General features: G+C 39.7%; 1 protein-coding gene across 4 annotated transcripts in view; it reads left to right on the forward strand.

The window, feature by feature from the left end:
* The window catches only part of LOC148519987 (cadherin-19-like), a 146,074-nt gene that overhangs the window by 85,058 nt on the left and 38,681 nt on the right, over positions 1-22,335 (forward strand). For all 4 annotated transcript variants that reach the window (XM_088475992.1, XM_088475995.1, XM_088475994.1 and 1 more), the window contains 3 exons: positions 3,135-3,299; positions 13,693-13,880; positions 16,376-16,611. In XM_088475992.1, the coding sequence (XP_088332118.1) occupies positions 3,135-3,299; positions 13,693-13,880; positions 16,376-16,611 (589 nt within the window). The remainder of the gene's footprint in view (positions 1-3,134; positions 3,300-13,692; positions 13,881-16,375; positions 16,612-22,335) is intronic.

Genomic DNA, 22,335 nt, shown 5'->3' on the forward strand with positions numbered 1-22,335 from the left:
CTGTTTTCTAAACTGAACTTTATCCATTTTTTCAAATTCGCAGATCACTGCATAGCTTATACAGTATGTGCACGTAAACAAATCACACTAGGGTAAAGTGCACCAAACAGTACAAACTATAAAATTTAACAATTTTCTTGATTTAGATTTTTTTATGTTTGTTGTTAAATAGAACTGTGTGGAGTCACAGGGCTTATATGTGCACGTGAACAAAGCATACTAGGGTAAAGTGCAGCAAACAGTACAAACAACAGAATTTAATTATTTTTTAAAAATTTGATTCTAAGATGTTGCAGCTCAATTCAAACTGCGTATAGTCACAAGGGTTATATATGTACGTAAACAAAGTGCACACAAGGGTAAAGTGCACCAAACAGTACAAACAATAGAATTTAATGTATCTATTTTTTTTTTTTTTTTTTTTTATGTCGCAGCTTAATTCAAACTGCATGGAGTCACATGGCTTACATATGCACATGAATAAAGAGCACTAGGTAAATCGCACCAAACAGTACAAACAATACAATTTATGGTAACTATTTTTTTTATTTTTTTTTTATGTTGCAGCTCAATTCAAATGGCATGGAGCCACATGGCATATACATGCATGTGAACAAAGGCCCTCATTCAGAGCCGTACGCTCTGAGCAGAGTGCACGCTCTGAATGAGGGCCGCCCTCCATAATTATGGAGCGTCCTCCTGGACGCTCGTATAGCTGTGGGTCACCACCCACAGCCTATACGAGCGTGCAGTTTGATGGTCGCGATGGTCTTGACCATCGCGACCATCGCCACTGCGAGCCGGAGCCTGCGGTTGAGGTTTTCAACCGCAAGGCCCGGAGTGATTTTGGCTCTATCAGAGCCAAAATCACTCCCACTGACATCACTAGTGATGTCAGTGGGCCGGCTTCTGACGGTAGGCGTTCCCTTGGGAACGCCCCCGTCAGGGAGGCACGCCCCCGGCACGCCCACCAAAGGGGGCGTGCTGTCAATCAACATCGACAGCACGCCCCCTTTGATCAGACACAACGAGCGAAGGAAAGTCCTTCGCTCGTCGCGTCTGGCGCATGCGCACGACGGAGCTCCCGCCGTCATGCGCATGCGCAGTGCACAACATCGACCCACTTGCGAGCGGACAGCCGCTCGCGAGTGGGTCTGAATCAGGCCCAAAGTACACTAGGTTAAAGCGCACTAAACAGTACAAACAATATAATTAAACTTATTTTTTTTGATGGAGCAGTTCAATTCAAACTGCATGGAGTCACATGGCTTTTATATGCACATGAACAAAGCACACTATGGTAATGAACATAAAACAGTACAAACAATAGAATTTAAAAAAAAAATAATTTACATTTTTGATATTGCAGCTCACTTCAAACTGCATGGAACCACAGGGCTTATATATGCATGTGAAAATCTTTACTGATCAACACAGCAAAGCCTATATACAGCACATCATACAGCAGTGTGCACCCCCTATACACATTGACTAAGAGCAGCACAGCCACTTCACCGTGCCATCACCTGATTACAAAATATCCTATTTTGTGTCAAATTTTAAAAAATTCAAGCACCCTCTGGGGATAGTAAAAATTATCTGACCAAGCTGAAATTTTGCATACAATTTACTGTTATGGACCCACAACTTTTCTGCACTATTGGAATTTTGAACTCACAATTTTGTTTTTTTCAACCCACCCTACAGTCAGTAAGGAAGGCGATGGTTGAAATACCGACCGCCGGATTCCCAACTGGCAAATCCCAGCAGGGTACTAATGACAGGTGTCAAAATCCCGATGCCTGTCATTAGACCTACGCCGAGTGCCCAACGCCTGGCATACTGAATGAAGGTAAGCCGAGTGCCGGGTGCGGACAGCCATGGGGGGGAAACGTTTAGGTTTCAGGGCTCCTGGGGGGACTTAGGGTTATGGTTAGGCTAGGGAAAGGGGGGTTAGGGTTGGGCACCCCCGGGGGGAGATTAGGTTCAGGCACCCCCCGGGAGACTTAGGTTTAGGCTGCAGGGATGGGGGATTTAGGTTTAGGTACCCTTAAAGGATGGTTAGGGTTAGAGGGGTAAGGTTAGCATTACTTACCTAATTCCGCTGTTGGGATCTTCACCCTTGCCAGGCTTCCAGCGTCGAGATTTGAAGCCATGCGGCCGGCAGTAATATATACTGATTGCATACACATAGCAGTGTGCAACCCCTATACAAATTGAAAAAAAGCAGCACAGTCTTGTTACTGAGTCTGGACACAGCACAGCCTATACAGCAGAGCACATTGCAGCCAACAGCAGCGTGCCTGACAAGGAAATGGCGCAGAGTCCCGTCCGTGATGCCTTATATAGAATCCAAAACCAGCAAGAATATGACACCGCTAGATGACATTTTGCCTCAAATTGGAATCTGAGTCAGGCGGGAAGACCTGAGCCTTGCTCAGATTCACTTATTTACTGACAGTTCAGGTGTGTTCAGATTCCAAGTAATCCGAACCGCTCATCTCTACTATTTATGTAGGGAATACTTTGGCATGAATTTGTCAGATTAATATATATTGCAATATGTGGAAAAATTTTAAATTCTGTATTTGATAAGTGCAAGGTTTCATGTTTTCTTTAGATTATACAAGATCGAAACCCTCTCGTACTTATTGCATATATTGATATACTGTAGTAAGTGCAGTGCATCTATATTTATTTAGTATTCATTTTATAGCGCAGCATATTCCATAGCGCTTTACAATTGGAACATTAATAGAACAAAACTGGGTATCTTTATGCTGAATAATATTTCTCATATATATTTACTCTTGGCCTTTGAACCTCACTATATATAATGCATTGTAAATACTTGAAAGTACCAGTTACTACTACAAGATAGAATAGAAGGTATGGCAATTTATATAAAACTGCACACACGTGTTGTAAGTATTTTTAAACCAGTTCATTAAAATGTGAGAAATTATTATTCATTCATACAATTTAAAATTTATCTTACATTCATTTTGCGAGTGAATGATGATAATGATGTTTATTGTTTTATAATACATACATATAAGGTCTGTTTAAACTTTGCATTTTATTTTGTTTTTAGGAATAATTCATGTTGCTTTACAATTTTTCTTTTGTTTTAGGAATTATTCGTGTTGCTTCACAAATTGACAGAGAAACCAAGGATCATTATCATGTTATAATCCAAGCCAAAGACATGATTGGTAATGTGGGTGCACTGTCAACCACAGCAACTGTAACCATTAGTGTATCTGATATAAATGATAATGCACCAAAATTTCAACAAAGTAAGAAAATTGTACCATTGTATGTTTTTTTTATTACAGACAATTAACAGGAAGAAAGTTCAGTATAATAACAAATAAAAAGCTGCAATAATTTATAGAACAGCGCCACCTATGTCCATCAACCATAAGATAGTTACCAGGATTTTTTTATTTTTATTGTATCTTGGTGTAATTAAATGGCCTATACGAAACATTTTATTTTACAGATGTACTACAGTTGAATTTCTTAGCAAATGAACTATAATGAATTCAATTTGTTTTTATATATTTGAATACTGTGGCACTCACACTAGACATATCCTAAAAGAGTTTTATCTACTGAATGGTTGCTTTTAAATGCATTTCACCCTGAAGAAATGACCCAACTTTAAAGATATTAAAAATAGGGAAACTTATTTATCACTCATACATAAATACAGATGAGACATATTTAAATTAGATAGAAAATGTTATTCAGTGACCCATGAATCACGTAATATTCTCTGTATGGTGTCATATTAAAACTGCTTAGTCCATTGTACTACAAGTGTATAGTATAGCACTTCTAGATGTCAACAGCTCATAACAATGCACCATGTGGCATGCATTTTATTATGCAATTTGACTAATGTATATGTTTTATTCATGTGTTATACAAAAAATATATATTATGATCTATATTATGATCTTTAATTTATATGCACAGTGAAGAGGGGTAAAGCATACAAACAATATTCATAAATACATTTTACATAAATACATAATTACAGTGCGCAGATTACATAATTATGTAGAGAATTCAGAGGGGAATGGGCCCTGCTTTTGAGAGTTTACATTCTGTATCAATTCATAATTAGCAGATTTTATATTCATAAAAATATTCTATAAATATTAGTCTATTTTGCATTAACATACTGTATGTATCATACATTTCAGCATACAATGTCAATAGAGCTAAAAGGCTGGCAGGTAACTGAGTAAAGATAGGTGAAAATTTGATAAGTCACCCATAGTTTTATTATTTTCACCATACTTAATTTAAACTTACATCTAAAATAACGACACTGACAACTGAATAGATTTGCAATAAAGAGGTCGCAGCCAAATTTATTTAATTGGATTGTAATTGATCTGTAATAGCATTGAGCATGGTGGCGAAAAAGCAGTGCTAACTTGGCTACAGCCCATAAGCGGAATGTATTACTAAGATTAGGGTGGAGATTCCACCCCCAATTGCGAGCTATCTCGAGTAGTATCATCTCCCCTTAATCTAGCAAAGTGCTGATCACTCCATAAGATGGAGACCTGGTCATCCCCTTAGGCAGCGACTGACTCGCCTCTCTCAAAGGGGGGATGCTAGCCAAGTTCAGCTGCACTAAATTTAGCCACCGAGGAGCACTACTTTCTGCCAAATACAGGGTCCACTGATGGCATACTGCCACCAGCTAACTAGGACCGCTAACTGCTTCCAATATCAGGCAAAAGAGCTGATACAAACAAGATCAAACATTCCCCATCCAAATGCACTCCATCTGATCTTTAGAAGTCAACCTCTTCATAGCGGAGACGGGGGTGTTTGATAACGAGACACCGCAGCAATCAGTTTTCTCCTTACTCTATCTAAAGCTGCACCTCCTTGTTCTCCTCTCCAAAATCTATGGGGAATGACTTCAGACCATACCAACTGAACTTGTGACCAATGCTGAGTAATTATTTGCAAATCTCTCTTTATAGCAATGATGATCTCTACACCTTTACACGTGCCCAAATCATTGCCTCCCAGAGGGATGATTAAACAGTTTGGGGTACCCCATTTTTTCTCCAACTCCCATAGGAGATTCAAAAGGCCATTCCATCTGAAATTATGCACCCCTATCCAGCAAACATTAAAGGGGGGTCTTTCTAGCAAGGGGGTGCTTGCTAGCCCAATACACATAGGAATGCCCTACAATCCACACCATAACAATTAACCCACCACGACCTGTATGTAAAAAATGTATAAAGGAACATTAGTGTCTATACACCATATTAGTTTAAAAAAAACAACTAGAGAGGGAAAACTGAGTTGTTTGAGCGACCAAGATGGAGGTGAACAACACAAAACCTCTTTCAGGGCAAAAGTGAAAAGAACTCCAATCCCCCCTAATGACAGGTAGCATAAGGCACTGGGTTTCCAAAAAACCAACTCGCATGAAGCGCTATCTATTTAGGCAGCTTGTCACCTCTAATATAACCTTTATATGCAGAAGACATTTCTACCGGCCCAATCATTTGATTGTGTCACTGGAATAACCCGCTGCTGTTGCGCAAGTGGGCGCCCCAATTCTGAATGAGTGTGTGCCATAATGCTCCACCGGCAAATCAAGGGCTATCAAACAACGCTTAAAAATTGCTGTGAATTGAAAACACGAGAGTGGTGAAAGGTCCTCATGCACTAGCCATTGCAGCCCCCTTCGTGAACATTGCTGATTGTAATGCTTAGCCACGGGGCATATGCTTGGGTCCAGATGCTCAGGAATTGACAACCAATGTCCCCTACCTAATTGGTCGGTCTTTGATCTCTGAATTTTCAGCAAAATCGAGTCCGATTTCATAATTACATTCTCCAACAAAATCCCTGTGCGCACTGACTTCTTACTAGCAGCCGCCAGTTCTCCGCAATGCCCCAAAAAATGCCAAAACAAATGCCAAACTGAACAACAATGCCTCATAATCTCCAAGGGCAACACCTGCCGCTGCCAGGACGAGATTCCTTAACAAACTGGTATCTACTGGCCTACGAGAATTGTCTGAATGCGCCTGCTCTTTCACCCAACCCCTCAGAGCTTTGGAAAGAATAAATGACTTAGTTGGGTCTACCAAGACATGCAATTGCGAAAAATATGAAATGCCTGCCAAAGCACCAGACATTGCTGCCTTTGACCGACCTTGTTCATGCCAAAACCAAACGAACTGCAAAATGTTACCTTCAACACTCTTAACCTTGATCAATTTTGTTAATGAAAGCCAGCCAGGAGTTCCACACCACTGTATAGGACCTTAGGGTACCCGGTGCCAACACTTTCAGAGTGAGTCTGCCAATGCCGGCCTGATGATCTGCCAGACATGAGCATGGCAAGGTAAACCATGATCGCTGGCTGTGGGCGCCAATGTTCTAAACCTGGACCATTGGAAATGAGATAAAGCATCCACTAAATCGTTTTCATCTCCCGGAACATGTTAATGGCCTGAACCACCCCCAGGTTGTCACACCAGAAAATTATGCTACGATTACTAAGTTGCGCCATCAAGATCTCTACAATTGGGAACAATTCGAGGAGGAGCATATTCCTTGTAAAACCGGCAGCTCGCCAAACCTGTGGCCAAGCTTCCGTGCACCACTAACCCTCAAAAAAAGCCCCAAAACCCAAAGCACCAGACGCATCCGTATAAAGCTGGAGTTCACAGTTGGCCACTGGCTTGGGCAACCAAAACTGAACCCCGTTAAAATACTGTAAAAAAGTGTACCATAAGCGCATGTCCTCCTTGAGTTCACTATTCAAACGAATCAAATGGTGCACCTTTTTTACACCTGCTGTGGCCTTCTCTAACCTACGACAGAAAAACCTTCCCATAGGAATAACTCGGCAAGAGAAATTAAAAAGGCCGAGTAATGATTGCAACTGCTTTAATGAAAGCTTTTTAGTGGAAAGGAAAAGCCCTAGATACTCACGCATATTAGTAACTTTATTGCTAGGCAACCAACATAAACCCATCCCAGTATCAATTCCGATACCTAAATAGGACAAAACTGTGGTAGGCCCTTCCATCTTTTCCGCAGCAATGGGCACACCCTTAATGCGAAAAAGTGCTTGAAACGAAAAAAGTAGCTTGCTACAAATGGCACTATCAGCTGGCCCAACCAATAAGAAATCATCTAAAAAATGGGCTATACTTGACTGCCCTGAACCTGGTTGAATGCACCACTGTAGGAAAGAGCTGAAACACTCGAAAAGGAGCAGGAAATGGAGAATACTATTGGCAAACACTTATCCACAAAATATGACGCATCAATTTTGAAACCCATGTGTCTTAAAGAATCAGGATGCAAAGGAATAAGCCTGAAAAGCAGACTCTATTTCACTCTTTGCCAATAGGGCTCCCTCACTTAACTCGTGCACCAACCATAGGGCATCCTCAAAAGATTGATAAACGATGCTGCACTCGCCTGGATCTAGAGCGTCATTCACAGACCCTCCCTCTGGATAGGACAGGTGTTGGATCAACTGGAATTTACCGGCCTCCTTTTTTGGAACAACTCCCAAAGGGGAAATGCCAATATCGACTAAGGGAGGAGATGGAAATGGGCCAGCCATGTGGCCTGTATCCACCTTCGCCGCAATTTTTTCCATCACAACAGCTGGGTAATCCCTAGTTGACTTAAGGTTCCTTTTGGCTGAAACAAAAAATTGGACAAACAACGGGCAAATGAAAACCCTCAATAAAACCTCTTAACAAAAAGGACGCTTCCTCCTTAAGAGGATAGCGACCCAGCCAAGACTCTAGAACTTCTATTTTAATTGTGGAAAAGGTTCTACTTAGAACTATGCTGCTCCCCTGTCCAGCCGCCTGTACACTTGTACGCTTACAAACTTTGGCTGCATGAGCACCCCCGCATGACAGGCAGACATGTTTAAAATGGCAGCATGTGCCTCTGCCACACTGCCCGTTATTAAAAGCAAAGAATTTTACTTTTCCTGCTGTGTTAAATCCTGGGCGGGCAATAAAGGGCTGTTTATGCCCCATGGGAGTAATGGTCGTGGGCAAATTCTGATGGGTGACCTCTAGCCAAACCTCCACATCCTTGAACCCGAAACTAAAGATCTTATGGCCGTCCTGTCTCTTACGAAAAACCTCGTCATACTGATGCCGCACATTATGCCCAGTAGACAGTTGCATGCTATGCACAAGATGTAAATACTTAAGAATATTCAAAAATTTGCCAGGCCTAGTTTCTGTATAACAAGCCGCAAATATGTACATACCCAAAAGCCAATTATCGTAGTTGCACCGAACTTCCTTTGCAGCCGTTCCACCTGCTTTAGCCAGGTCTAAGGCTTTTTTATCATCATGCATAATAGCAAACATATCCACATGCTTGCTTTTCCTAATACGCTCTTTAATTTTAGATCGAACCCCCCGCAAAATAGCAGTATTAGAGCAATGAACTGCATCGCCCGATGCATCCGGAACCAAGCTACTTGCATAACTACAGAATCTATTTGTGGTCTTACGCTTCCCTTTTAACTTCTGAACAAAATAACACATGAGCTTGTGCAGTTTTTTGCTTGAGCCAGATGAATCATATGAGTCTTCAGAGTGTGATGACGTGGCAGTGTTATGTTGCTAAGTGATCTCACCTGCTCCAGACGTTGATAGGGTAGCCGCCCCGACCGTGGAAACTGATTCCTGTCCTGCGCTGTGAGATGTGCCCACCACAACTTGAATCAATAAAGCCTCTGTGACAGCGGCAGCAGGAGCCAAAGACGCTTGTGACATGATGCTCTGTCACTTCCGCTGGCTAACACCCTGACCAAAATATGGGTACCAATGCGCAGCGGATGGCACGGTACCTATTGAATAATTATAGTGGGCCAAACTGCTGATGGGAACACTGGTGACAGGTGGTAAAGGGGCTAAACCTGGGTATGTGAACTGCTGAATTAACAGGGTGTTGCGGTTTGAGGAACTATGATGGCTGTCCACAGCAACAATGTGGCTCATTGGTGAATAGATCAACTCAGCCGGGCTGGCAAGTAGCTGACCCCTGGAAAGGGGCTGCACATTGGCAGGGGTCAGCAGCAAAGCAGCAAAGCAGCAAAGCCCCCCCCCCGCTCATGGAGCAGTGGAGTGCAACATTTGTTGGCTATGGGGGCCCAGGCCAACTAAAATGGCGCCCGCTACTTGTGGGGGGCTTGGCGCAGTGTCTGAGGACACTGCACTGCCCGACCTCATGAAAGAGGCTGCTGAGCAGGGGGGGCCCGATGAAGCACCAGCTCATGCCAGCCATGCCCACTGGCTGGATGGGGAAGGAGCGGGTGCACTAACTAACTATGCGTGGCGGGTGCCACCGGCCCGGAGGACACACACGCGGGTGCAGTGCATGTCCCACGTGAGTGAGGAAAGGCGGCCGCTAAGGCTAGTGGCTGGGCCGCATCCAGCAATCGATGGGGGGGGCATTTCTACAGAGATGGGGCATGGCAGCAGTATTGAATGCACAGTGGGGAGAAGCATAATGGAGGGGGGTGGATAAAACACAAAAGGGGACAGTAGAGAGGAGGGGGGAGCAGGGGGGAGCATGTAACATAGAGAAAGAAGGGGAGGGGGAAAATTAATAAAGATATGAGGATAGGGTGGAAAGACAGAGAGTAAAAGGATATACTGTTGCATAAGCAGGAAAGCAGGAAATATGATGGAAAGACAAAATATATGTTTTCAGTGTGACACTGAGGTACTTATCCAGACGATCACAACTGGAAAAGAGGAAGCTGACTCCTCCCAGTACACTAATAACTCTAAACAGAGCTCGCCTAAACAGATCCCTGATAGGCTGTCAAACTCTGATTGACTCAATACATATACCAATAACATGACTGCGACCAAAAACCCAGTTCTAACCAGTACTGCTATAATAAAAAACAGGGTGCTTATCTACTCTGAATGCTTATGCTAGCTTTCGAGTGCTTTTTTACATAAACCCATATACAAACCTCTTATTAATGCTCTGGACAACCTCCCTTGTGAAGCTTGCTTTGGCCCTCTCCACTTTTTAAACATGGCAATAGCTTTAAAAAGCAACATCAGCAAATGTGGGTCTACAAGCAATTTAAGGGGCATATCCAATTAAGTACAGACCCAGCAACCAATTTTGGACTACTGCCGGTATGTACGCTCCAGATACCCGTGGTGTCCTTAAAAAAAAAAAAAACGGTCATGGGGTTTTTTGCAGGCAAAAAAAGATGTGTCACAGAACACCGGGCACTGTTTTGGCTGCTCCAGGGTTTCTCACTCTCCCTGTCAGCTCCACTCCTGCCAGCCAAGTTGTGGAGGAGGAAGCTGGGAGGAGAAGGATGGTGCTTATGGGAAATTTAGTTCCTGGTTGAGATAGGGTTAGTATAGGGGTAAAGGTTAGCAGCTGTATTGTAGTGTAGTATAGTGTAGAGTAGGTAGGTGTGTGCAGGTAGGGGGTGCATGGCTAACAGCAGTAGTGTAGTACTGTATAGTGTAGTGAAGTGAAGTGTAATGTGTGCAGGGAGGTTGTGCAGGGTTGGTGTTGGTAGTATAATGCAGTGTAGTGTAATGTGTGCAGGGAAATGGTACAGGGTTAGGGGTAGTGTGGTGCAATGTTAGGAGTAGTACCTGTCCTGTGCTGGGCCAGTCCATGGAAGCTGTCTGCAGTGCTGCAGAAGGAGAGTAATTAAGGACTAATTAAGGTAATTGGAAACTTTCAATTGATAAATGGGCCCAGAGCAGATGGCTACATTTTTTTCTTGAAATATGGATTTTTGGAGAAATTGGACCTGCTCTGCAAGTGCTAAAAGAAACTGAGCGCTCAAAAAAATAAAAAAACTTGCACCCTACTGAATACCAAAAATCTCGTACCTTCGGGAAAAGCCCTGTAGGTGGAAGCTTTTTTGTAACCTCGCACCCAATTGGTTAAATAATTAATGTTATTCAGATGTCTATTTGTTCATTTTGTTTTTTAATATTTGTGTATAAATTATGTTGTTTAAGACAATTATTGATTTAGAAAACAAACAAGCAGCTGGCGCTGGGCTAATACAATAGTTTCCCTTGACAATGTGCAGGCTCTATATTGGGGTAATTACCAGACCCCAAATCAAAAAGACCAAGTAAATATAGAAATAGAGGCGCTGATTGTTCAAACAAATTAATTTAAAACACACTTTAAATTCCAATCATTAAAATATCATTGCCGGCCGGCACAATTCAAATCATATAATCCACATACAATTAAAAAGTATATATGATCAAATAGATGGTGAGCCCTTTAAATATATAGCTTAACCAGCATGTATTATTTAAATAATCTTTACTCATATAGGGGAATTCAATATGGAGCGAAAACTCAGTTTTTGCGTTAATATCGCACCTATGACGTCATTATCGCAGGTTTTAGTTTTACACTGTGTTCAATTTCAAAGACTTTTCGCAGGTTCGAAAAGTCTTTGAAAAAAAATGGGGATAACTTTTCACCACTGAATAGGTGGTGAAAAAAAGTGCAGAATTGGGGTTTAGGGGTGCAGGCTTAAAAAAAATAGCCTGCACCCCTGGGAATGACATTTTAAAAAGAACTGTGTCAAAAAAAAAAAAATAGGGACACCCCAAAAAATGTATTTAAAAATTGGGGTGAAAAAAAAAAATGGGAAAAAAGTGTTTAAAAATAGGGAAATAGGCTTATGGCTATTCTGCAAGTATGCGGCTGGTGTATTCTAGAATAGGCTATTAGCGGCAGGTGCATAGTTGCAGAATTTTGAAAAACTTACTTTAGGGACATAAAAATATGCTAGTACCCATTTTCATGTACCCCAAATTTGATGGGACCACTTAAAAAAATGAAAAAAATAACCTAAGTGCTCTTCTGCAACACTTCTTCAATGTTGGGAAAAAAAGACCTGTTGCGGCTATTTAAATCCCCGACTTTCATTTGCAGGCTAAAACGGGGGCACCCATAGTGATCCCCCATGTTTTTACAACTTTAGGGGGTTCCTACAATTTTTTCCAGGAAAATTTCGTAGTTTATAGCAAATCCCACTTTGCCAGGTCCCGTTTTCGTAGATTTTATTTTGAATACGTGGATAAAGCGGGCGCGCGCCCGATACTTGATCCCTGAAAAATCTCCGATGTGGAGTGAAAAGTCAGACTTTTCACTCTCATATTGAATACCCCTCATAGACTAATTCTTTCAATAGCGGCACTAGTGAAACCAACTATCACATATGAAACAGGTTCAACTCTACAAACCTGCCCAATAGCAGTAATATTAGGACCATATATTATACACACAATAGATAGGCAGTTTGGTTTCAAGGTTAATAGACTTTTAAATTAGATTGTAAGCTCCTAGGAGCAGGGTCCTGCTCCCCACTGTCTCACAGCCATCTTCTCTAGCACTTCTATGACAGCCGTCACCTTCCCAGCTTTATTGTGTATAGAGAATTGTGTTGCTAATTGTTACTTGTACTCTGTATGTTCTGTGTAACCTTTACTGTATGTATGGCGCTGCGGACCATTTGTGGCACCCTATAAATAAAATGTAATAATAATAATAATAATTAGGTTGTAACAGTAACAGTGGTGAATTCAATAGCAATAGTATTTAATTTTGTTATTATATGGCCATTTATGAAGGCAGCTTCCACACTTGCCTCACAGCAGTTAACTTCCAACTGATCAGTTCTTAGTTAAATGTAGTAAGTAGTAGCAGAAAAAGTTCCACATTATTGTGATCAGATGTTTTTATGCATCCATTAATAAAGGTAGTTTCCCCACTTGCCTAACATCAGTTAGCTCCCAGCTGATCAGTTCCTTAATTAGAATGTAGTAAGTAGTGATAGAAAAGTTCCACTATTATATTCTATTGCTGTTTAATATATATCCAAGCAACTTACTGCCCTTTAGTGATCCATTCTTGAATTTGCTGCTGTTACTGTTACAACCTAATTGAAAAGTCTATTAACTGGAAACCAAACTGCCTATCTATTGTGTGTATAATATATGGTCCTAATATTATTGCTATTGGGCAAGTCTATAGAGTTGATCCTGTTTCACATGTGATATTAGGGTTCACTCGTATTGCTATTGAAAGAATTAGTCTATGAGTAGAGATTGATTAAATAATAAATCTATGTTAAGCTATATATTTAGAGGGTGCACCATCTATGTGATCATATATACTTTTTAATTGTATGTGGATTATATGATTTGAATTGTACTGGCCGGCAATTATATTTTAATGATTGGAAGTATTGATTTAGGAGTCCTTCATGAAATGTTTTAGAGGCTGTAAAACACTGTTTTGAAAAAACTTGCAATTTACCAATTATTTTACTTCATTTTATGTGGTAGTAACTTTCTCCTGTTAAATATGCATTAAAGAACAGAAAACATTGTTGAATATATACAGATATTGAGATGTTTATTTCTGGAGATGTAAGTTAATAGTTTATATATTTTGCATGTATTGAGATGATTATTTCTGGAAATGTAAGTTAATAGTTTATATAGTTTGCATGTGATTTATTTTATTTTGACATTAAACAGTATGATATGTTTGGGCAATCACAAATGTCAGTCACAGGTTAAAAATATATATTATTATATGTATTTTACATAAATGCACTGTATTTTACAGAAACATATAACATGTCAATAATAGAATCAGCATCGATAGGAGAAATTGTTGGAACAATATTCGCTGATGACATTGATATTGGAAGGAATGCAGAAATTATTTACTCAATTGAAGAAAAGGGTGATTACAATATGTTTAGTATAAGCACTGATTATATAACACAAGAAGGCATCTTAACATTAAGCAAGGTAAATGTTCTTTTCTACAATATGAATGTAATAGCAAAATAGATTTATACAATTAGCCTCAATGTGTTTAAACAGAACTGAAAGCAAATAATGATATATAAATTACTTGAAAATAATTGAATATTAAAAATGTAAAATAGACACAAAAGGATATGCAAAATAAGCATAATTTACATTAGTTTTTAAAATATAATATAAAAAACATAGGTAAGTGTGTGTGTGTGTGTGTATACTTTAATGAGTGCCACAATTGTTTTATGTTTTTATTTAATAAATACAAGTAAACATAAATGTAAGAAAAAATACCTGCAAAAACTTGGGAGGTAAATAATTTTAACACTTTCCTATGGTAATTCATGATTATTAAGATTTCAGATGGGAAGCATTTGGTGAGGTTGGCTTGTGATGGAACAGAAAGCCATCCGTCCCTTCAAATTATTATTTTTAAAATATATACATAGATTGTATGTGTTAACTGTTTCTCCAAAATATTAAAATGTTTATATTTTGTTTGTGGAAATCACACATTTTAAATTGTATTCATGATATGAGATATGTTGCTCAAATGTTACTTGGTAATGTTACTTTGTTTTTAATAATATATCATAAATACTTTTTTTGTCAGTCTCATTTATAGCAAGGCCCATAAATCAATGTAATTAAAAAATTAAACTCAAAATTAAACATTTTGAAGCCAATATTATCAAGAGTTTGCTTAATTCATAAATGTTTGGAGCACATTGATTTTTTTATGGTGCAGAAATATTAGATATACTGCTAAAATAAATAAATAATTAAGTTATTTAGAATACAATTACAAAAAATAATTTGATTTAATTTTTAAATAATTATGTGAACGCAGTAAAAATAAAGTAAAGAAAAGTATTTTTGACATATTAGCAAGTGCAGAGGCAGGAAGAAGATAATGCACACTTTGTAAATGCACCTGACTCTTAGTGGTCAGGAGCTATCACAGTATCTCCAACAGTCAGACAGCAGTGCAAAGGACTTGTCATTGGTAAGGTTGACAATTAACCAATGCACTCTTTCCCATTCCAACCTGATTAACAGTATGCCCTGTTTATCCTTGCTTCATGTGAGAGTTGACAGCTTAAACAAAATATATATTAAATGAATGTCAATTAAGTATTACAGTACTTAGTAGGACTTTGCAAGCGATATTGCTTAGATGTGTGCATTTCAGGCACAGAGAATTCAACAAAATGTTTTATTTTATTAAAATGATCAGGGAAATATTGAATGGTTGGAATATACTAATTCATGCATTGAGTTATAAACATATATATTCTATATTCATAAATAAACACCCATTGCTGATATTCATTTATATCTTGTAGTTACAACTAAAAGGTAGAATGCACATAAAAATCTAAATTACTCATTAACTCTTCCCTAAAATCATGTACTTCCAATACTTTAATTATCAACATGCACATTACCATGAGAGAAAGTCAAACAGACACTGGGAAATTGTACTTTAATCTAAATCAAAACTAAGAATGACATAATTTCTTAGGTCAAACTTTCAAATATAAAATTTTAATCATTCAGGCTTGCATAAACAACACATATACCTTTTGTGTGCAAGTCAACCAGATAAAGCATTTTTCAGTCTAATCAGCAATTGAAAGAATTGTCATAGTTATTTTACAAAATTTAAATGGAAATGCTGGAATATAAATATCACCAAGGATGTCAGGAATTATGTCATAGAGGAGTTGGTGATCTGTGATAGTGATCTGTGATAGTGTAGATTTATTTTTTTTACACAATTTTTTTTAACACTTTCTTACAATCTCTTCTGATAGAGAGGTTATGATAGCATTATACATGGGTAACATGCTGTCCAAAACTCAAGAGTACACACATGTAACAGAATTTCAAGACAATCGGAAAGCAAATAGGTAGTATTGTGTCAGAGACTCATGATTGCATTAGGTAATGGAGAATAATGAAGACACATATAGCAGGATTACACACACAGCTGCTACTATTTAGAAGTGGAGATATCTAGTGAGTCAGGTCCATAAAACAATGTTGTGGCAGCCATTTTGAATCATCCATCCCAAGGATTATTCATCCTGCTCATCAATGATCTGCCCATGAATACAGAAAGATCCAGGGTTTTAAAAACCAAGGATCAGGTCCATTTCATTAACTGCTAAGATATGCAGGTTTGAATAAAGTATTATAACTACAAAATCAACAGACATTAGGGACCATAGCCTCAAGCGGCTACAGATACTTCCTTAATTTTAGATACTGTTTGAAATATCTTCCTTTAAAAATTGCATAATGAAATTTATTCTAATAAATCAGCAATCTTTGAAGTAACATATCACAATTTGTCACCAATGCTTTCTTTTAAGCAATACTTTATTTGTTTCAGGAAATATTATAAAATGTAAATTATTATATATGCATATTAAATATAAAAATATATACTAATTTGTATTTATTTTTCAAATATTTAGATTGTTGATTTTGAAAGAAGAAGCAGAAGATACAATATTCAAGTAATAGCACAAAATAAGTTCCAAACTGATTTGTTTGATACAGCAATTATAAGAATCTATGTTATAGATGTTGATGAACCTCCAGTGTTTATAAAGAAAGAATATTTCATGGAGAGCCTTGAAAATGCAACTATCGGTTCATATATTGGTTCTGTAACTGCCAAAGACCCTGATATCACCAACAGCACAATCAGGTATAATACATTTTACTACTTTATGTTAGAAATAATAGTGTACTGTAACTGAGAGAGTTTTGAAACAGTTGTCAAATGAACAGCAGAGGTCATCACACAAGCCCTGAACTATCGGTCAGAATGGGAACATTTAAATTGTAAAAACCAATAGTAAATATCATATAAAGCAAAAACATAAACATTAACCAAAGAGCAAATATTTATGGGAAATATGCCAACATAATGGATATCCATTTCATAGTAGCTATATTTTTTTAAATTTAATATAATGTATATTCTGAACAATTGGGCTTTAAAATTATTACCAATTAAACAGAATGATGATGGTACAGTAGCATTTCTAAAATTCTATTATTTCTAAAGGAGCTATGAATTCTGTATGTGTAATTTCCCCATTTCTCTGCATGTAAATTGGTGCTAACAGGATAACACACAATTAGAAATAATTTCACTGCCTATTTTATGCCTTATATTTCTTAGTGCCTAATATTGTAAAGTGAGATTAGATTTACTGGATGAAACAAAATATTATTTCACTGCATGTACTATTATATATATATATATATATATTGAATACATATATTCTAACAAACAGAATGTATGGAACTTGAGTGCTTTCCACTTAAGATTTTCTTTTCAAAAATGTTTGCGTAGTGGTCCTGATTCAAAGATTTATATAACTCTGATATTTAGTGAAATCTTTGATGTTTAATGATCTATGCATGCACAGCAGCCACACTGCCCAAATGCGTGCATGCGCAGCGTGATTTTCCTGGACATTCTGAGGGTTACTCAGATATCTGATTTTCACTTAGTTGATCTGATCATAGCAGTCGGCAGTAGGCATTTTTTATTTAAGACACATCTGGCAGTTTTTGTATAATTTTGCGCAGATGCTGCATACATAGATGCAGCAGTGGCAACAATATCATAGAGTACATCTCTGAATCAGGCTCAATATACCCATAATTTATGAAAATACATTCACAATTTTTCTTTCTATTTCTACACAATGTTTATGGAATTCCCACTAATAAATTGTACATTTGATTAGTGGTATTTCTCATAGTAACTGTAGAATGTAATGCAAGGTAAATGAGTTCATGTGTGTGACACATATTATTACTGAACAGCAGATATGCTGTTTCTAAAAATCCCACGTCATATATACATATATACTGTATATACAAAAATAGAAAAAAGGCACTCACCAGGTAGAAAATGAAGATAAAATCACATCTTTAATAGAATCATCTTTAAAAACATCACCATATTGTCGACGTTTCGATCCTCACAGGGACCGTCATCAGGACAATCCAAGCCAGTGTGAACAGAACAACACCACAAAGCATGCTTTGTGGTGTTGTTCTGTTCACACTGGCTTGGATTGTCCTGATGACGGTCCCTGTGAGGATCGAAACGTCGACAATATGGTGATGTTTTTAAAGATGATTCTATTAAAGATGTGATTTTATCTTCATTTTCTACCTGGTGAGTGCCTTTTTTCTATTTTTGTATTTTTGGATTCTGCTGGATCTCTAAGGAGCACCACCTATATATATATATATATATATATATATATATATATATATGTGACTTATATTTGAAGCTTTGAGTGCAGACTTACGATATTATATACTGTATATATATATATATATATATCTCTTTTACTTCAATATGGTGAGTACCCATTCCTCTGGAGCTATATTTAGGACCGTAATGTCTTAAATGGAGCACCCCCCTCTCATATTGATTATAAGTAGTGACTGCAGATAGCGTGAACTATATATATATATATATATATATATATAAGGGATGAGCAGCTTGGATTCTGTGGAATTCAAACCGCTCTGAACATTGGGGATCTGAGTCCACCTGAGCTGTGGCTCGGGTGTTCCCAGATGACTCAGATTCCACTGCGAGGCCGAACGTCAGCCTCCTGATGTCAGATTCTCACGAGAGTTTGGCACTCAATTAATAAACCTGTGTAAAAAAAACAGCGTGACCCCTCTGCCAAAAGAGCAACCAGCTCAGGGCTTTAGACACCCAGTGCTGGTTGTGCAATATACAGGGGACAAATGACATAGTTGCCCCCATACTTAAGCACAACCAGCACCAGGCTAGTCAGAACCAGCCCTGGTTGCCAAAATACAGGGAACAAATGACATAGGGGTCCCCCATACTTTGAGCAACCAGCACTGGGCTCTGATCCAGGTTAAAAAGCAGCGTCCCCCTGTATTATCCAGCTGGGTCCCCCAGCCGAAGCATTAACCCTGACTGCTAGTCAGACCAGGCTGGGTATCCTTGGGGAGCTGGGGACCCCCCCAATAAAGCGGTCCTCCTCTGCAGGGCACCCCAGTCCTAGACTGACAGCCAGGGGCTATCCCCACCACCCCTGGGCAGTGGGTGGCGGGTTGATAGTGTACACATGTTTTTCATTTTTTAAACAGCAGCATGGATGGGTCTCACTGATGCTGTTTCTGCATTTGTGTTTAATTTTTACATTCAGAGGCATGCATCATGGTTATCCCTGATCCATGCAAGCATATGTCTGCTATACTGCACGATCTAAGGATTGGCAAATCTTTACATTGTGCACGATATATCTTGTGATACATCATGAAGCTTTTTTGCACATCGTGTCCTGGAGTGTCGAGGAGAGTTCAAGGGAAATTGCTCACGATATCGCATTGTGAGCACATCATGCAGTGTGTAGGCACCTTCACAAGTGGCTGTGCTAGAAAAGTGACTGTGTATAGGGGGCACACTGCACACTGATGTATGCTGCTGATTAAAGTGTAGAGACTCACAAGTGGCTGTGTGTAAAAACAAGTTTTAAATAGTAAAAAAAACTTTCAAGAAAGTTAAAAGTTTAAAAAGAGGTGAAAAAAAACTTTGGTGCTGTACCCCACTCTGTATACAAGCACCGTGACTCCTTGGGCAATAGCCCTCTGTGTGTCTAAGCACCATGACGCATTGGGCCTTAGCCCTCTGTGTGTCCATAACACACAAGTACTGTGACTCAGTAGTGAGTGGCAGTGAGTGGCAATGTTTCATGGATGTGCTTTAAACTGCAGTGTCTGTTACTTAATAACCAGCCAGCTCACTGCAGCCTTTGGCCAATAATGGTGAAAACAATATTGTGAGCTGTGAGCTGGTTTAAATTGACTGTAAATGACTGGAAATTAATGTTATTGGGGTTAGTAATACTCTAGGAACAAAAAAAAGCCCACATTTTGTGATATTAGCTTTTTTTTGTTAAAAAAAAAATCCAAATCCAGTCACGGCAGATTTGACAAATCCAAAGCCAGATAACAAATCAGAACCAAATCCAAATCCAGCAAATTGGTCTGGCACACATCCCTAATTATATATATATACTAGCTGGTACCCGGCGTTGCCCTGGATTTTAAGAATGTTTGTTTACATATCATCCTCCAACAAACCTCTCCTTAGGCAGGCCTCACAAAAAGTGTGACAAACTTCCCCATCCACAGTCCTAAGGTCTTCAAAGGAAGTTGGACTTGTAATGATGTAAAGCAAACTTCGGAGATAGAAGCATTCAAAATTTGTCGGATGTACAGTGTAAACACGGCCAAGAGCTTCTGTTGCTCTTCCTGGTTTCTGGATCGCACTAAGAAATGCACAGCAATTACTTCCAGTTCCTTGTGCAGCTCCTTGTGTCCGGCATTCAAGATCTCCACGGTGTATAAAATTCATCCAATTGCTTTTACCCTTAAGGGGCTAACAAAGGATTGAACCAGAAGTAGCCTCTGTGCATTCCATAGTGTGGTCCAGCAACCAAGGAGATAGAGGAAAAAGTTTGGTCGCCACTGTTGACATCATCTAGTTGTGTAAGCTCATGCATGAGCAAGTATAAATAAAAATTTGTGCTGCAGAGCTGCATTATTGCATCCCAGTATACTGTAGTTGCAATCTTTATGGGCCTAATCCTAAATCAGATGGATCTCTCCACATGGATGCAGATAGCAATTTTTACCATATTCAGACTCAGATGTGCGCCGACCCTCGTGTTTTGGTTTTGGAACTGGATCTCCCCAGGTTTTGGATCTGAATCTGGTTTTGGATTTCTTTCCTGGGTGTTTTGTTTTTCGGTTTTGGTTTTGGATCTGGATTTTTTTATTAAAATATCAAAAAACAGCTAAAATCAAATAAAATGGGCCTGATTTTGTTCTTACAGTATTATTAACCTCAATAAAATTTATTTCCAGTCATTTCCAATCAATTTTGACCACCTCACAATATTATTTTTTTATCTAGTTAAGGCCAAAAAGTTGCATCCAGCTAGCTGGCTGACTAAGCTAAGTGACACAGTGGGCGGCACTAACATGTGGCAGTTCAGTTTCCAAGTTCCAACACAGATACAGTGTGTTATACAGTGTGGGTTGGATACACCAATAGTACACTTACTGTGACAGCAGTGTTGGCAGCGCAGGGTGCTGGTGGTGTCCTCAATGCAAGAGTGCCAGTGGTGTCCTCAATGCAGAAGTGCCATCAGTGTTGGCAGAGTGGGGGCCCTGGAAGTGTCCTGAGTGCATAGCGCTGGCAGTGTCAGCAGAGCGGGGGTGTCAGCGATGTTCTCAGTGCAGGAGTGCTGACAGTGTTGGCTGTGCAGGGATGCCCTCGGTATGAGAGTAGTGGCAGTGCAGGGTCACTGACGGAGTCCTCAATCTATGGGGCAGTAGTGTGGGGGTGCTGTCAGTGTCCTTAAGGCAGGGTGCCGGTGGTGTTGGCAAACCTGGGGTGCCAGTGGTGTCCTCATTGCATGTGTGCTAACAGTGTCAGCACTGTATGGGTGCCAGTGGTGTCCTCAGTGTGGATGTGCCAGCAGTGTCAGCTGTGGGGGGTTGCTGATGGTGTCCTCAGTACATGGGATGGCAGTGCTGCAGTGCTGGCAGTGTCCTCAGTGAAAGGTACTGGCGATGTCGGCAGTGCGGGGGTGCAAGCGGTGTCCTCAGTGCAGGTTTGCTGACTATGTCAGCAATGCAGGGTGTTCTCAATGCAGAGTGTCGGAGGTGTCAGCATAGTGGGGGTGCCAGCGGTGTCCTCAGTGCATGTGTGCTGACAGTGTCAGCAGTGCAGGGGTGCTGTTGGTGTCCTCAGTGTGGGAGTTCTGGCAGTGTCGGCAGTGTAGGGATCACTGACGGTGTCCTCAGTACATGGGGCAGCAGTGCAGCGGTGCCGGCAGTGTCGGCAGCTGTGGTGTTGGCAGCGGGGGATGCTGCGAGTGGGGGTGTCGGCAGCTGGTTGGCTGAGCTGGCCAAGACAGATGGCTCTCTCAGCCAATCAGCGTTAAGCCCACTCAATACAAAACCTTGTGACCCGTTAGTGGGATTGCAAGGTTTTGCCCCAGGTGAGGGATCCGGGGCAGGCAGGGAGATCCGAGCTTGGCTTGGATCACTCTGGATCCCCGAAATTCTGGTGAGTTTGGTTCTCTGAAAACCGAATCCACTCATCTCTACTTAATAGTGGTTATAAATTCATACAGCATTTAAAAGCTAATGTAAACTCCACACGAGAGCCATAGTGAATGATGTTCAGTGACTTAAATTATATGCTACAGATTAAAATTCCATAATTCCTTAGTATGTAGCAAAATGCATGTTATAAAATCAAATTATTTACCTTGCAGATGGCCCAAGAAGAAAGGTGTCAAAATCTGCATCTAACAATAAACCAAACAGGACAATGCTTTTATTCATC

This window comes from Taudactylus pleione, unplaced genomic scaffold (genome assembly GCF_031769625.1).
Source record: "Taudactylus pleione unplaced genomic scaffold, aTauple2 ptg000179l, whole genome shotgun sequence".
Taxonomy (NCBI): Eukaryota; Metazoa; Chordata; class Amphibia; order Anura; family Myobatrachidae; genus Taudactylus; species Taudactylus pleione.